The following is a 17,247-nucleotide window of genomic DNA, read 5'->3' as shown; positions in this document are numbered from 1 at the left end:
GTTTAGCTCACACTTGTAAAATTGGGAAACAGGTGTTGAAAGACACTGACGGAGAGCAGTCCCAGACTGCAACGGAGAGCACTGACAGCAAAAGCCCTGCCTCCGCCAGGAAGAAGGGCAAAAAACACTGGAGCTGGAATCTCGTTGTGGTTCTCGAGCTTTGAATCCCTCCTTCACTGCGGTGAACCCCCCTCCTCGAAACCGCCCAGACCTATCCCCATAGGCTCAGATGGTGGCAGGGCAGCTGCCGTGGCAAGGCTGACACACAGTGTGGGGGATCATTGACAGGAGCATGACCAGGGAAAAACACAGACAATATATACACTGGGACTAAAAATGGAACAGGAAACAGGTAGGAAGCACAGCTGTAAGTAATAACAACAGAGGAGACCAGGAAGTAAAACTGAAGACAGAGCACAAGAGACAAAGACGGACAGAGTAAAACAGGAAACAGGTAGGTACGGGAACAGAGGCGCAGACATAAGACAAGGAGGCAGGTGCACCGAAGAACATAAACAAGGGGAACAAGAACACAGAGGGAGGAACTAAACTAAGCATCAAAACTGGGGCATGATTAAACACACTCAAATGGAAACAACGAACAATAAACCAAAAAAACAGGGATCACCAAATAAAGTGACAAAACCCTCAAATATACAAAACACTGGCCAAAACAGCCCAGGATCGTGACACAACTAATGAGACAAGGGAAAAACTGAATAGAAAGCACACAATAAAGGGACAGTCCAAACAGTCCAAAACTCATCTGAAAAATCCGCCTCATCCTCCTCCCACCTGTTCTGCTTCAGGTGGAGTCCCGCCTGCTTCCAGAAAGCAGCTCACCCGTGTGTCAGTGTTTAGTGTCCAGGTGTGGAGTGGAGATTCTTCTTCTTCTGCTGTTTTTGCAGAAACTGTAAGTTTGCTTTGTTTCCTTCAGTTTCTCTTTAAGAACTTTACTGTTTGTTCAGCTGATGTTTGATTTCTTCACACAACAAACTGTATGTGTTTTTATTTCCTCTCCATTAAAGTCAGACTGTAATGTTTTCCTGGCTAACATCAGCTGTGTGCAGCTTAGTTAAAGCAGTTACTTGGAATATCAAGCATACTCGGAGGTCAGAATTTTAAACTGGAATCCTTAACTTGGAAAGATGGAGCAGACCCACCAACTCTGAGCTAACAATCCAGGATGGAGGCAGTGACCGTAAACTGTAAACATCCTTCTTCTGCTCTGTTTGCAGAAACTAAGTTTGCTTTGTTTCCTCTTTTAACTGCTTGTCTTTAGGAACTTTAGGAATGAAATGGAAATTGAGACTTTTTTTTTTTTACTTTTTTAAACTTTACATAAAGTAAATCTGATGAAAACATTAATTTGGTAAATGTATATGGCCCTAACAAAGACAATCCATCTTTTTTTGAAAATTTGTTTCTGCTGGTAGCTGCAGTTCCAGGTAAAACAATAATGGCAGGTGATTTCAACTGCACTCTAGATCCAAAGCTTGATCGCTCATCAGGATCAGATATCTCCCATCCTCAAACTAGAAAGAAACTAGAACAGTATATAAAAGATCTAAATCTTTGTGACCCTTGGAGAATGCAGAATCCAGGTAAAAAAGAATAATCATGTTATTCCTCAACATATAATTCATGCTCCCAAATAGATTATTTCTTAATTTCTTATCCTCTATTACCAAATATAACTAACTGCAGGTATGATAGTATTGTTTTGTCGGATCATGCTCCAATTTCAGTTTATTGCATTGATTCTCATCTAAACAAAAGATGTTCTAGCTGGTGCCTGCACCCTAAGTGGTTACACAATCCAAACTTTATAACATTTATTGGGGAGCACATCGATGTCTATTTCTCTCTAAATACAAATCAAACATCAGCAGCCATCAGATGGGAGGCCTTTAAAGCATACATTAGAGGGCAAATGATTAGTTTCACTGGTTTTAAACATAATAAATTCAAACATAGAATGAATGTGTTGGAGTCCCAAATCAGAGATTTAGAAAGGATGAGTTTTCATCATCATTCTTTACCAACAAAACAGGAACGGGCTCTTAAGGCAGAATATGAGGAGTTGTCTCTATCAAAAGTTGAAGACAGTATAATTGTCATGATCCTGGGCCGGTGGCCCAGCGTTTTGAGTTATTTTGTGTAGCTTTCTTTTGTTGTACTTTGCAGGTTGTTTTCTTAGTGTTGCTTTTAGTTTCTCTGTTTGTTATTTGAGTGTGCGGTTTGGTTTCCTTTGTTGTTTTGTTTTTGTAAAGTTGCCTTAAGTGTTCTGTGTTTAGGTTAGTATCTGTTATGTTTAGTCAGTTCCTGTTTTACTTTGACAGTCTCATGTTCCTTGTGCTTTGTGTTTAGTTTTGCTTCCCCTTTGTCATTAGTCTCATTCATTTCACCTGTTGTTCCCAGTTGTTTCCCCTCTCCCCTCGTTTCCTTTGTGTATTTAAGTCTCAGTGTTGTTTAGTTCAGTGTTCAGGTCCTCGTCAGTTTTGCCTGTGTGTTTTGTCCTTCGAGTTTTTAGTTCCTGCTTTCGAGTTTCGAGTTTACTGTTTGGTGATTATTTGGGTTTTCAAATAAACTTCCCTCCAAACCTACTCTCGCCGTGTCCTGCACTGGGGTCCTCCCTGCCTTGCCCGCACACAGCTGTGACAATAATAAGACTGAACCAAACTTTTTATGACCAGGGTGAAAAACCCGGAAAATTACTTGCATGGCAAGTTAAGAAACTGGAATCAGACAGAGCTATAAATATAATTAGAAATGAGCAGGGAGATTTAACTACAGATCCAGAGGAAATTAATAACACTTTTGTTTCATATTATAAAACCCTGTATAAGGGAGATTGCCTACTGGATATGGTTAAACAAAAAAAGGTTTTCTGGACAAACTGGATATTCCTTGTATTTCAGAAAATACAAGAACTGGCCTTGATAAAAAAAAGTAGATCGAGATGATATTTGCAAAGCCATTACTAGTATGAATGGTGGTAAAGCACCAAGTCCTGATGGACTTCCAATAGATCTATACAAATTGTTTAAAGAAAAATTAATTGGTCCATTGTTAAATGTATTTGAGGAATCATTTCAAACAGGTAACCTTCCTAGCTCGCTGCAAAGAGCCCTGATCACTCTTATTTTAAAACCAGGTAAATCACCAACTGAAAGGGGCTCTTACAGACCCATAATCACTCCTGAATTCTGACACAGAAATTCTAGCTAAAGTGTTGGCTATGAGATTAGAGAGGGTTTTACCAGCCATTATACATTCAGACCAAAATGGATTTGTCCAAAGTCGCCAGGGCTTCCATAATATTAGAAGAGTTCGTAATGTAATCCACATGTGTGAAGGGTCCCCTGACACTGCAAGTTTATCACTGGACGCAGAGAAGGCACTTAAGCATTTTGGATTTGGCAACTATTTTTGTCAGTCGGTTGAAATTTTATTTATGGATTCTACTGCAATGGTATCTATGAATAGAATGGTATCACGGCCGTTTGAGCTCATACGAGGTACAAGGCAAGGTTCTCCACTTTCACCTTTGCTCTTTGTAATAACTATGGAACCTTTGGCAATTGCAATTAGAGCGCACCCCTCAATTTATGGTATCAGATTGGGAGACCTGGATCACCATATAGCAACGAACGCAGATGATACCATAATTTTTCTGTCTCATCTCTTAGAGTCAGTTCCGTCTCTTTTAAGCCTGATCGATCAGTTTAGTGCTTTCTCGGGTTTCAAAGTGAATAAAGACAAATCATCCATAATGTTTCTGAGTGAAGAAGACAGAAGTAAACCAAGTATCTCCCACCCATTTGTGAATGCTACAGAAGGATTCAAATATTTGGGTATAAGAATAGCCCCAAAAGTTGCCAATCTTGGTTCAGTAAATTATGATCCCCTGCTAGCAAAAGTGTCAGAGGAAATCACAAGGTGGACAACGCTGCCTCTGTCTATACTGGGCAGAATAAACATAATAAAGATGAATATATTACCCAAATTTCTATATCTCTTCCAATCAATTCCATTAGCTCCCCCATCTTCATTTTTTCCTAAAATCAGAAAGCTTCTTTCATAATTCATTTGGAATAAGAGAAAGCCAAGACTCAGACTCTCCCTTTTATATCTACCCTACGATAGAGGAGGGTTGCAACTTCCCAACTTGCAGTGGTATTACTGGGCTGCCCAGGTGAGAGCCACAATGTTCTGGTTTTCCAAAGAGAACTTGCCCTGGGTAGAGATTGAAAAATTATGCTCCAAAGGATTGCCCCTGGACAGCCTGTTATACTCTGCACCTCTGGAGAAGCTAAAGCAAACTACAGTTAACCCTTTTGTAAAGAATACTGTTATGCTGTGGCATGAGGTACATAAATGGTTGGGAGATACCCCAGTGCTGTCATCTTTCTCACCAATTTGGGGCAATGAACACTTCAGTGTGGCAAAAAAAGACCTGGGGTTTAAAGCATGGTTTGAGAGGGGCATAACAACACTGCAACATGTATACAAGGATCAGAATCTAATGTCATTTGAGGAGTTGAGGGCCAAGTTTAATGTGCCACAGATACTTGAGTATCTAAATACTTACAACTTAGAAGCTTTATTCTGGCACATCTAAAAAACTTGGTACAGCCTCCACTCACCATCTTAGAAAGATTAATGACAAAAAATAAACCCATCAGTAAAGGCCTGATCACTCAGTTATATAACATGTTGGTTGAGAACCACAATGACAATTCTGAAAGTAAAAGACAGGGTTGGATACGTGATCTACAGGAGGATATCTCACCTGAGGAATGGAGTAGAATATGTTTAAAGACATATACACAAACCATCAACACCCAACTGAGATTAATACAGTATAACTGGATAATAAGAACATATATCTCCCCTTTACAGCTGAATAAGTTTGACCCCAGGAATCTAGATCTTTGTTATAAATGTAACACCTATCAGGGTTCACTATATCATTGCTTGTGGGAATGTGAGAAGATACAAAGATTTTGGAGTTCCATGTTAAACCTTCTTTCTCAGACAGTATCAAACCCAATACCTTTATGCCCTAAGTTATGTATTTTTGGTAGTTACCCAGAAAATTGGTCTGGAACCAGCAGGGAAAGAAAAATGGTTGACCTCTGTTTACTACAGGCCAGGCGCTCTAAAATGTAAACTGCCCCTCTCTTAGCGACTGGTTAAAGAACTTAACTTCGAGTTTGGCTCTCGAAAAGCTGACCTATATAGTAAGGAGGAAAGCTTCTGAGTTTTATGGTATATGGAAGATGTTTTTGGAATTTGTGAAAAATTGTGATATTGAAGAGGCATTTGAAGAGTGAGATAATTATAATATCTACTTTGTGTGAGGAATGCACGTTATTTTACTGTAATTTCTCTTATGATTATTAGTGTCTGGTTTTTTTTTGTTTTGTTTTTTTTAATTTTATTTAAACACTGCCAGTTGTTCAGTATGGGAAGGTTTGGGAAGTGTTATTCATGGCATTTATAAATGAATAAAACTAATAAAGATATGTTTTATAAAAAAAAAAATTTGATGCATGATCTGAATTAAAGTGTAAATCAGACACATTTGGAATTTCAGACTCCTAATGTGTGTTAGTCTTTATGCAGCCCTGTTAAATAATGTGTTGTTGATCCTTTGCAAACATCAGGAGTGCTGCCAGCTGAAACTAGGTTTTCTAGTTTCGTGATGGTATTTGTTTAGACTCTTTTGCTCCAGTTGATCTTTCAGAGTTAACTTCAATAGTTACTTCCTCCAAACCAGCAACATGTTTGTTAGATCCCATTCCTACTAGCCTGTTCAAAGAAGTCTTTCCAATTATTGATGCTTCAATCTTAAAAATGATCAATCAGTCTTTATTAGTTGGCTATGTACCACAGACCTTCAAGGTGGCTGTAATTAAACCTCTACTTAAAAAGCCATCACTGACCCAGTTGTCTTAGCTAATTATAGGCCAATCTCCAACCTTCCTTTTCTCTCAAAGATTCTTGAAAGAGTAGTTGTAAAACAGCTAACTGATCATCTGCAGAGGAACGGTTTATTTGAAGAGTTTCAGTCAGGTTTCAGAATTCATCACAGTACAGAAACAGCATTAGTGAAGGTTACAAATGATCTTCTTACAGCCTCTGACAGTGGACTCATCTCTGTGCTTGTCCTGTTGGACCTCAGTGCAGCTTTTGATACTGTTGACCATAACATTTTATTACAGAGATTAGAGCTTGCTATAGGTATTAAAGGTACTGCACTGCAGTGGTTTGAATCATATTTATCTCATAGACTCCAATTTGTTCATGTAAATGGGGAGTCTTCTTCACACACTAAGGTTAATTATGGAGTTCCACAGGGTTCTGTGCTAGGACCAATTTTATTTACATTATACATGCTTCCCTTAGGCAGTATTATTAGAAAGCACTGCATCAATTTTCATTGTTATGCAGATGATACTCAGCTTTACCTATCAATGAAGCCAGATGACACACATCAATTAGTTAAACTGCAGGAATGTCTTAAAGATATTAAGGCCTGGATGACCTCTAATTTCCTGCTTCTAAATTCAGATAAAACTGAAATTCTTGTTCTCGGCCCCACAAATCTTAGAAACATGGTGTCTAACCAGATACTTACTCTGGATGGCATTACTTTGGCCTCCAGTAACACTGTGAGAAATCTTGGGGTCATTTTTGACCAGGATATGTCCTTCAATGCACATATTAAACAAATATGCAGGACCGCTTTTTTCCATTTGCGCAATATTTCTAAAATTAGAAACATCCTTTCTCAGAGTGATGCTGAAAAGCTCATTCATGCATTTATTACTTCTAGGCTGGATTATTGTAATTCATTATTATCAGGCTGTCCTAAAAGCTTCCTGAAAAGCCTTCAGCTGATCCAAAATGCTGCAGCTAGAGTACTGACAGGGACTAGAAAGAGAGAGCAGATTTCTCCCATATTGGCTTCTCTTCATTGGCTCCCTGTTAAATCTAGAATAGAATTTAAAATCCTTCTCCTCACCTACAAGGTCTTGAATAATCAGGCACCATCTTATCTCAAAGACCTCATAGTCCCATATCACCCCAACAGAGCACTTCTCTCTCAGACTGCTGGCTTACTTGTGGTTCCTAGGATACTTAAGAGTAGAATGGGAGGCAGAGCCTTCAGCTTTCAGGCGCCTCTTCTGTGGAACCAGCTTCCAGCTTGGATTCGGGAGACAGACACCCTCTCTATTTTTAAGATTAGGCTTAAAACTTTCCTTTATGATAAAGCTTATAGTTAGGGCTGGATCAGGTGACACTGAACCATCCCTTAGTTATGCTGCTATAGGCCTAGTCTGCTGGGGGGTTCACATAATGCACTGTTTCTTCTCATTCACCTTATTTACTTTGTTTATACTCCACTCTGCATTTAATCATTAATTGATATTAATCTCTGGCTCTCTTCCACAGCATGTCTTTCACTCCCCTCAGCCCAACCGGTCGCGGCAGATGACCCCCCCTCCCTGAGCCTGGTTCTGCTGGAGGTTTCTTCCTGTTTAAAAGGGAGTTTTTCCTTTCCACTGTCGCCAAGTGCTGCTCATAGGGGGTCGTTTTGACTGTTGGGTTTTCTCTGTATTATTGTAGGGTCTTTACCCACAATACAAAGCGCCTTGAGGCGACAGTTTGTTGTGATTTGGCGCTATATAAATAAAATTGAATTGAATTGAATTGAATTGAATTGAATGATGGTTCACACATCCACAGATGTCATGGTTAGCTGCCGTGAGGCATGTGTGAAAGGGGACCCAAATGCTGGACTCAGGCAGACAGATGCGAGTAACGAAAATCGAGCCTTTATTATGGCTGATAACTTAGATACAGAAACAAGGAGAATAACAAAACTACGAAAACCTAAACTGGGGAATATGGCCGGGGAACACTAGGAGCACAGGGAACACCAGAACGAGACCCAGCCACGACATCAACAAGACTCTGACAAGAGACAAAGGGAAGACTAAGACAATAAATACACACAGGCATAATCAGGGAACAGGCAACAGGTGGCGAGCACAGGTGACTTAATCACAGAAAAAAGACAAGGAAGTACAAGTAAACAGAGCATAAGAGCCAATGACTGACAAAGTAAAAGAGGAAACAACTGAACATGGAAACAAGAACGCAGACAACACTGGGACACAGGCAGAAAAATGAACATAACACAAACACAAAGAGCAACAGAAACTGAAAACATGATTAAATATACTTAACTGGGAAAAAAGGACAAAACTAAACAAAACAAAATAACCAACTCCAACCTGACTCGGGAGGGCGGACGGGGCCCGGAAGGAGTGACCGGAACAGAAACAAAAACAAAAACACAGGGAACCAGGGCAGAACCAAAAAGTGACAGCAGAAGGCTGGAAAAAACAATGCTGAGCAAAAAAACTGGGGATAAGGCAGAACAAGAGCCAAAACTGTTCAGGAGGTCTGTCAGGGAAACCACAAAGGAGGCAACACGGTTCAGTCCAAGGCCAAGAGGCATTAAGCCAATAGAGGTGGCGAGGCAACTCAGGAGACAGGCCACAAGGTTGCAAGGTCAGCAGTGTAGACGGAGATGCTGTGGAGACCGGTTACGATGGTTGTGGCAGGGCGCCTTGGGTTTCTTGGCAGGAGGCCAACAAAAGCGATGAAATGCTTCTGGTGGTGGGCGAAGGCGGAGGAGGCTTCCAGGAAGCCAACACCAACTGGGAAGAATTCCACAAGCACAGACGGAATCTAAGACCGAGCAGGACTCATCGGCTCGGAAGACTCAAGACACTTGGAAGACTCATGCTCAGGTAGAGTGGGATGCTCAGAAGGTCCCAGATTCTCTGGTTCTGGCAGAGCGGGATCCATTTCAAGCCTTTGTGCCAGCGATAGCTTGGGTTGACTGCAGAGGCCTAGCGTCAGCAGGCATAGGTAAAGCAGTCTATGGCTGGAGCGGTACAGCAAGCTCCGGATGCAGCCTGTTTGCTGCTCGTAAGGCTCTGGCAGAGGTGCAGGTTCTGGTGGTGGAAGTGCTGCTGCAGGTGATGCTGAAGGATCAGAAGACTGATGAGGAGCTGCAAATGCTGAAGCGAGGAAGATGACTGAAGCAGAGGTTGCGGAGGTTGTGGAGACTCTGAAGACTGACGTGGAGCTGGAGCTGCAAGCTCTGATCACTGAACACAGGATGCTGGATACTCTGAAGAATGAAGCGGTGACGCTGCAGGCTGGGATGACTGAAGAGACGCTGGAGGCTGGAATGACTGAAGAGACGCTGGAGGCTGGAATGACTGAAGAGACGCTGGAGGCTGGGATGACTGTGATACTTCAGAAGATTCTGATGACTGGGGCTGCTGTGTGGGACCCCATGCAGCATCTAGAGGCTGAAGTGATGGTTGGGCCTTGACCACCCACACCCATGGAACAGGTACGGAATGCGAGAGCTGACTGAACCCTTGCCACCGCCATCTGAGGAACAGTTTACTTTGTACAATATTGTGCAAAAGTCTTGAGCCACCCCTCATTTCTTTATAATTTTATGTCTAAATGGGAAATACCTGCAAGCTTACAATACAGGATACACAGAAATACAGCATATAAGCCAAAATCAGAGTTTGTACAGTCCTAACAAGCTTGAAAGTCTCTGAGGCAGCTTTCTATCATTTCTTTAAGCAGTCTTTGGAAATAGTTTTCCAGGCTTCTTGAAGGACATTCAAAGCTCTTCTTTGGATGTTTCTGTCTTTGGTTCTCTGTCAGGATGATCCCACACTGCTTCAGTGATGCTGAGGTCTGTGCTCTGGAGAGGCCAGTCCATGACTGATGGTGTTCCACTGTGTGTTTTCCTATCCAACTATGCTTTTACTGTACTGGAAGTGTGTTTGGGATCATTGTCATGCTGAAAAATGAAGCTGCTGCCAATCAGAAGCTTTGCAGATGGTATTACATAGTGGATCAAACTCTGATGGTACTTTTCTAGTAATTTTTTCAAAATTCCATCAGTTTTAACGAGATCTCCAACACCACTGACTGAGATGCAGCCCAAACCATGACAGAGCCTCCACTGTGCTTCACAGATGGCCGCAGACCCTCACTGTTGGACCTCCATACATAATCATGATTTTAAATCAGTCAATAAATTTGAAACTAAACTTTAAACTGTTTGATTGTGGCTGAAAGTTGAAAGCTTTAAAAAGCTGCCACACTAACAGGGTTTATCATATTTGCTGACTGTGACCACATGTTCAGAGGACTGTGAGAGTTCAGACGTGTGATGACACTTCAATAAGCTTTCTGCTCTTCTTCCTCATGCTGCATTTCCTCATTTTTAAGGTTCTGGTGGTGAGCTGTTAGGGCTGCTCGTCCTGCCCCTCTGCTTCTATAAAACCTCCTGAATTACTGCAGACGGAGCGACTCCCTTTGAGCTAACTGAAGATCAGAGACCTTCATCCACCTGAGCAGGTAAATGAACAGCAGCACTTGGTTTGCAGCTTAGTCTGAATTCTGTTTCTTGTATTTCACTGGTTTCTTTTCTCTGTTGCAGTTTTGGAAGAAAGCAGTGAAGGTGAGAGAGTTTGAGAGTGTTTCTGATTGAACTCCTTAAATGAATCTGTTTATTGGACTTCACCAGTGAGATCAACTATGATAACTATGATGGATGGATGGATGGATTTAATATGCATATATGTCTAAAATGTGTGTTGTTTTAAACTGTGCAGATGAAAGTGCTGTCCTGTATGATGTTCGCCTTCCTGCTGTCAGCTGGAGCCAGTCTGACTCAGGGCCAGCTGAATCGTATTGTAGAAAAAATCAGGAACGAGTGAGTAAACACATCTGTCAGTAGACTGATAGCCCACAGAGTTTTAATTCATTTAAAACTCTGACTCTTAGTCTTGTCCACCCTAATTGGGAAATTCAAAAACCTGTTTCTGTCTGATTTCTCAGACTTTTTATCTGATTTAGTGCTCAGTTCAGATAAAATAATTATTGTGGGTGATTTTAACATCCATGTAGATGCTGAAAATGATCTGAACACTGCATTTAATCTGTTATTAGATTCAATTGGCTTCTCTCAAAATGTAAAGGAGCCCACTCACCACTTTAATCATACTCTGGATCTTGTCCTAACATATGGCATAGAAACTGAAGACCTAACAGTATTCCCTGAAAGCCCCCTCCTGTCTGATCATTTCTTAGTAACATTTACATTTACTTTAATGGATTACACAGCAGTGGGGAATAAGTTTTATTACAGTAGAAGTCTTTCTGAAAGTGCTGTAACTAAGTTTAAGGATCTAATTCCTTCATTGTTATGCTCTTCAGTGCCAACACAGTGCAGAGCAGCTCCCTAAACTCTGCTCCCAGTGAGGTCGATTATCTCGTCAATAGTTTTACATCCTCACTGCGTATAACTTTGGATACTGTGGCTCCTCTGAAAAGGAAAGCTTCAAATCAGAAGTGCCTGACTCCGTGGTATAATTCACAAACGCACAGCTTAAAGCAGATAACCCGAAAGCTGGAGAGGGAATGGCGTCTCACTAAATTAGAAGATGCTCATTTAGCCTGGAAAAAGAGTTTGTTGCTCTATAAAAAAGCCCTCCGTAAAGCTAGGACATCTTACTACTCATCATTAATTGAAGAAAATAAGAACAACCCCAGGTTTGTTTTCAGCACTGTAGCCAGGCTGACAAAGAGTCAGAGCTCTGTAGAGCCGAGTATTCCTTTCAGGTTAACTAGTAGTGACTTCATGGATTTCTTTACAAATAAAATTTTAGACATTAGAGAAAAAATTATTCATAACCATCTCAAAGATTATTCTTCATGTTCGGCTGCTTTCAGCACTGCTGGTATTTGTTTAGACTCTTTTGCTCCAGTTGATCTTTCAGAGTTAACTTCAATAGTTACTTCCTCCAAACCAGCAACATGTTTATTAGATCCCATTCCTACTAGACTGTTCAAAGAAGTCTTTCCAATTATTGATGCTTCAATCTTAAAAATGATCAATCAGTCTTTATTAGTTGGCTGTGTACCACAGACCTTCAAGGTGGCTGTAATTAAACCTCTGCTTAAAAAGCCATCACTGACCCAGCTGTCTTAGCTAATTATAGGCCAATCTCCAACCTTCCTTTTCTCTCAAAGATTCTTGAAAGAGTAGTTGTAAAACAGCTAACTGATCATCTGCAGAGGAACGGTTTATTTGAAGAGTTTCAGTCAGGTTTCAGAATACATCACAGTACAGAAACAGCATTAGTGAAGGTTACAAATGATCTTCTTACAGCCTCTGACAGTGGACTCATCTCTGTTCTTGTCCTGTTGGACCTCAGTGCAGCTTTGATACTGTTGACCATAACATTTTATTACAGAGATTAGAGCTTGCTATAGGTATTAAAGGTACTGCACTAAAGGTTTTGTGCTTTTTTTCTTTAACAGATACCGGATTGATGGACAGTTCTGTCTGGCTGCAGTCTTCCCACCAGGACTGGACCCAAACACTGATGTTTTTAAGAACGACCGCTTTCAGGCTGTTTCTCCCGTCATTGGAGAAAGTAGCTCAGACAATAACCTTCGTGGCGTGTATGCCAGCCAAAGGCTGATTGTAGCCAGACCAACATTACCAGTAAACGGACGAAGTGGAGAGCATGCAGAACGTCGTGTTCTGCAAGCCCTGAGAAATCAGCTGAAATCCCAGAACATCCAGGGAAGTGACCTCCTCATCTACTCTTTTGCCTCTGCATGTGATACATGCACAAGTGACAACCATCCATCCAGCATCACTGGAGACCTTAGACATATTGTTCAAACCTATCCCAATACTGTATTTGTGTTTAAAAAAGTCTTTCAGCCCAGAAATAGCCCCCCACTTCCAGAAAATACTTTGAGAGATTCCCTTCGTTCTCTTGGCCGTGCCATTGGTGGTCTGGGCAAAATATTTCGCTGTGACCCTAAGTGCTACAGCTGTGCTGTGCAGAATGAAGTTTCACAGTACTGTATTGACAACAACGCTCAGCCTCAGTGAGGAGGCTGCAGCAAAGTCTCCTCATAAACACACTCTGGTGTCACCTGGTTTCAGGAACCTTTCCTCAGCACCACAGATGACATCACACTGTGTTTATGAAGCGTGTTTTCAGATAGCTGCACTTCATGGACCCTGAACAGGTTCCTTGCCACTTTTTCCTCCACATCATTTACTATTTGAAGATGTACAAAAGTCTCTGTATGAATCATGTGACTGTAACTGAAGCTCTGCTGGACCCACAGTGTGTCAGACAGGCTCGTGTGTCCAAACAGCCTGATTGTAAGGTAGATTCGGTTTCTGGTCTCTGAGCAGGAGTTCAGGATGATTCTGTTGTTTAAACTCAAGTCTGTTGTTCCTTTGTGCTCTGTCTCCTTTAAATAAAGCTTAGCTCAGCATCCAGCCTGCTGCACGTGTCTGTTTTTCATACTGAAGGGAGAGTTTTACCAAACAACTTAATTTATAAAGCACTTTAAAAGAGCCAAAGCAGACACAAAGTTCTGTACACCAAATAAATACAAATATTAAAACAAAGAACCAGCAATTATTTAAAAATCTATTTTAAAAAATATAATACATTAAAACAGGTAAGATCAGTGTCTCATGCTAGGTTGGAGGTCAAAGAAAATGAATGTGTTTTAAGATGAGTTTTTAAAATGGACAGTGTAGGTGACTAACGTGCAAAGGCAATTCATTCCACAACTGAGGGGCAGTAATGGAAAATGCTCTGTCCCTCTGAGGGTCCACTTAGATCTCTGTACATGTAAGAGCATCTGGTCAGATGACCTAAGATCTCAGACAGGAGTGTAGGGACAGAGCAGATCAGAGCAAGGTGGAGCAAGGCCATTTAAGGATTTAAAAACATATACAAGAAGCTTAAACTGGATTCTAAAGTTCACAGGCAGCCAGTGAGTGAAGCCAGGACAGGTGTAAAATGCTGTTTTTACATGTTCCAGTCAAAGGACATGCAGCGGCATTTTGAACCAACTGGAGACGTGAAAGAGAAGACTGGCTAACTCCAACATAGAGTGTGTTGCAGTAATCCAGCAGAGACGTAATAAAGGCGTTTACTGTCTCTAGATGCTGCCTAGAAAGGACAGGTTTTACCTTCATCAGTCACCTTACAGTAAGTGAAAGAAGCTAGACTTCACTACTGCACCAATTTGACTGTCCAATTTAAAGTCACTGTCCAATATAAAGCCCCACTGTGGCCACCTCTGTTCAGTGCCATGCAGTAGAAAGTCACACTTCCTGAAATATAAAATAGAACTTCTAAAAATATACAGAAAATAAAACAGAATGTATAAAAAGATATACATTATAAAAAAAATAGAATAAGTATATACATATAATAATGAAGATGTTAGTATTGCACTAGGTAGAGGAGGTTTTAAAACAGGCGGACAATATAGGAGTGATAGCTATTGTTCAGTATGAATAATATTGCACAGAGATGTGGGTATTGCAAGGTTAGAGTGGGTGAGGGTGTCAGGTATAGTCCCATATCACCCCAACAGAGCACTTCACTCTCAGACTGCTGGCTTACTGGGGCTTAATGGGAGGCAGAGCCTTCAGCTTTCAGGCCCCTCTTCTGTGGAACCAGCTCCCAGCTTGGATTCAGGAGGCAGCTCTTCACTCCCGGGACTACATCTCCGGACAGTGCTTGGGAAAAATCATTTCAGTTTGTTGCTCCATCTTTATGGAATACATTACAAACTGATCTGAATCTGAAGGAGCTGGTCTCATTAATTAAACGCTTTTAAGACCATTCTAAAAGACTTTGTGGTACAGATGTCTGGTTGTAAGTGTCTTAACTGATAGGATATTCTCGTTAAATACAGATGTATTTTAATTTTCAATACTAACAATTTTAATTCAACTGTAATGTCTGTTTTTATGTTTGTTTTTATGTAACTGTATATTGCTCCCAGTCTTGGCAGGACTGCCTTGTAAAAGAGATTTTAAATCTCAGTGAGACTTTCCTGGTAAAATAAAGGTTAAGTAAAATAAATAAAATTACACAGATCAGAGGAGGTTTTAAAACAGGCGGACTGTGAATCATTCATGAAGGACTCGGTAGTTTTAAATAACAGGTGTGGGTTATGACAATTGAATGCAATGATATGCAACAACTCGTTCAGTTTCCTCTTTACAAAACCTGATATTATATTTGGTCATAATGTGTGTGCCTCAAACAATGCAAACATGCTTCAGATCATTGAGTTTTGTGCACGTGTGCATGCGTGTGTGTAATTAAAAGCATTGCACTTCTCCAGGAGAGGGCGCTGCAATTGAAGCTTTGAGTAATTAACCTGTTTTTGAAACAATTGGTTCAGAGTTTCACAAAAGCTTCATTTGCTCATCACTACATTCAGCATGAGTGTGCTTTGGAACAAGCACGTGATGATTACAGTATGACTTAAGTCGTTATCTAGAGATTTATAATTGATTGAGCTACACAAGAATGTTACTGTGTAACAGGAACAGGAAGTGATACAATAGTGCAGTGAGAGCCAAGACAGATGAATGTCTGGGGTGATCTGTGACAGAAGGAGAGCAGCCAGAGTGAAAGGGAAGGTTTACAGGATGGTAGTGAGACCTGCTGTGAGATGTTGGCTCTGACACAAAGACAGGAGGCTGAGCTGAAGATGCTCAGATCTTCACTGGGAGTGAGCAGGATGGACAGGATTAGAAATGAGTCCATCAGAGGGACAGCTCAGAGTCAGAGATGCTGCAGAGGAGGGAGGGTGGATATACTGAAGATGGAGCTGCCAGGCGAGGAAGACCTCAGAGGAGGTTTGTGGGATATGGTGAGATGGAGGCAGATGATCCACTGTGGCACCCCCTACAGGGAGCAGCTGAGAGAGGAGGAAAGCAGACATTCCAGGATTTATGTACTTCTATTGATGGTTTTTGTTTATTCTGCTGTTTAAAACAATCTTATTTATGAATGATCTTTAAATCTTTAGTTTAACAGTGTGTGTAGCATTTACAGCCTGAGGCAGTGTCCACTGACTTCATTATGTGTAGATGGGGTGGGACAGACACACATTTATCACCTTTCTTTGTGTGTGCTTTTATTCTGTAAGGAAAACTAAACTTCACAGGGGTCACAGGAAGCTGATCAAAGAGGATCAGAACTTTTTTCTGTGCTGTGCTCACACATCAATGTTGCGGGAAACAACGCCATTCTGTGGAACATCCACGCTACTACACTTCACCTCAGAGAGCATCCCTGTGTGCGCGGCTCTAAACAATTCAATGACACTTTATTTATTCCACAATTATATGTATTAGTTTCGTTAATTAATTCAGCTCTCACTTCTATTTTTCCAGTATCATACCTATTCATTTTATTTTGTTGTATTTTTTTCCTATATTATATATTTTTTCATATATATATATATATATATATATATATATATATATATATATATATATATATATATATATTATTAACAGAAATCTTTGACCGGTATAAATTTATTATAATTCCAATATTGTACCGTTTTTTTTCCTGTTTGTTCCACTCATTTGTGTTTATTTGATCATTTTTTTTCCCGTTAATTTATTCTATTTTTTGTTAGTCTTTTTTTATCAAATCTTTGTCACCATTTTATTCATTTTCATTTAGTCCACTGCTGTATTTATTGATTCTGCTTGCTGAGTGTCCCCAGCATCCACAATCTCCTCTGATTTTTGTGGAAAATGATGGAAAACCAAAGTAAAATATAGCAAGCCTTTCACACCTGGGTGAACCTGGTTTCAGTTGATTCTCTGTTGGTTTATGTGAGACTGTCCTTCCAAACATGAAGCTCACAGAGTTAATAATGGAAACAGCAGATCAGCAGGAGCTGAAATTATTGGGATCAAAAGCAGACTTAGATGAAGAGTCCATGAAATGCTTCATGATCACCTTTCTGATAGAAGGGTTCAGGTACAGGTGTTCCTCAGGGATCCATTCTCAGACCACTTTTATTCACACCACACACAAACATCTCTGACACAAAACCTGAAATGTGCATTTTTAAGGGAGACTATTTTGGCTCTTTGCTGCAGAGGATTTGCTTCACAAACCTTGTTAAACATGTGCATCACCATTAAAGACACAGTAGATTTTAAATAGAAAGTAATCCCCTTTGATTGTGGTGACGACTCACATTGAGTTGCCAACAAAACGTGAAGCTACAATCTGATTGGATCAGGTGTCATTTACCTGC

General features: G+C 40.6%; 1 protein-coding gene across 1 annotated transcript; it reads left to right on the top strand.

Annotated features, from left to right (window-relative positions):
* The first annotated feature begins 833 nt into the window (after positions 1–833).
* Positions 834–13,387, top strand: LOC115773072 (uncharacterized). The gene is made up of 5 exons (XM_030719581.1): positions 834–913; positions 10,348–10,476; positions 10,559–10,579; positions 10,734–10,834; positions 12,445–13,387. The coding sequence occupies exons 4-5, from the start codon at positions 10,734–10,736 to the stop codon at positions 13,028–13,030; spliced, it is 687 nt and encodes a 228-aa protein (XP_030575441.1). The 5' UTR covers positions 834–913; positions 10,348–10,476; positions 10,559–10,579; the 3' UTR covers positions 13,031–13,387.
* The last annotated feature ends 3,860 nt before the right edge of the window (positions 13,388–17,247 follow it).

Source organism: Archocentrus centrarchus, chromosome 22 (assembly GCF_007364275.1).
Source record: "Archocentrus centrarchus isolate MPI-CPG fArcCen1 chromosome 22, fArcCen1, whole genome shotgun sequence".
Lineage (NCBI taxonomy): Eukaryota > Metazoa > Chordata > Actinopteri > Cichliformes > Cichlidae > Archocentrus > Archocentrus centrarchus.
Note: the sequence above shows the minus strand (reverse complement) of the source record. Positions and strands in the feature narration are given on the sequence as shown.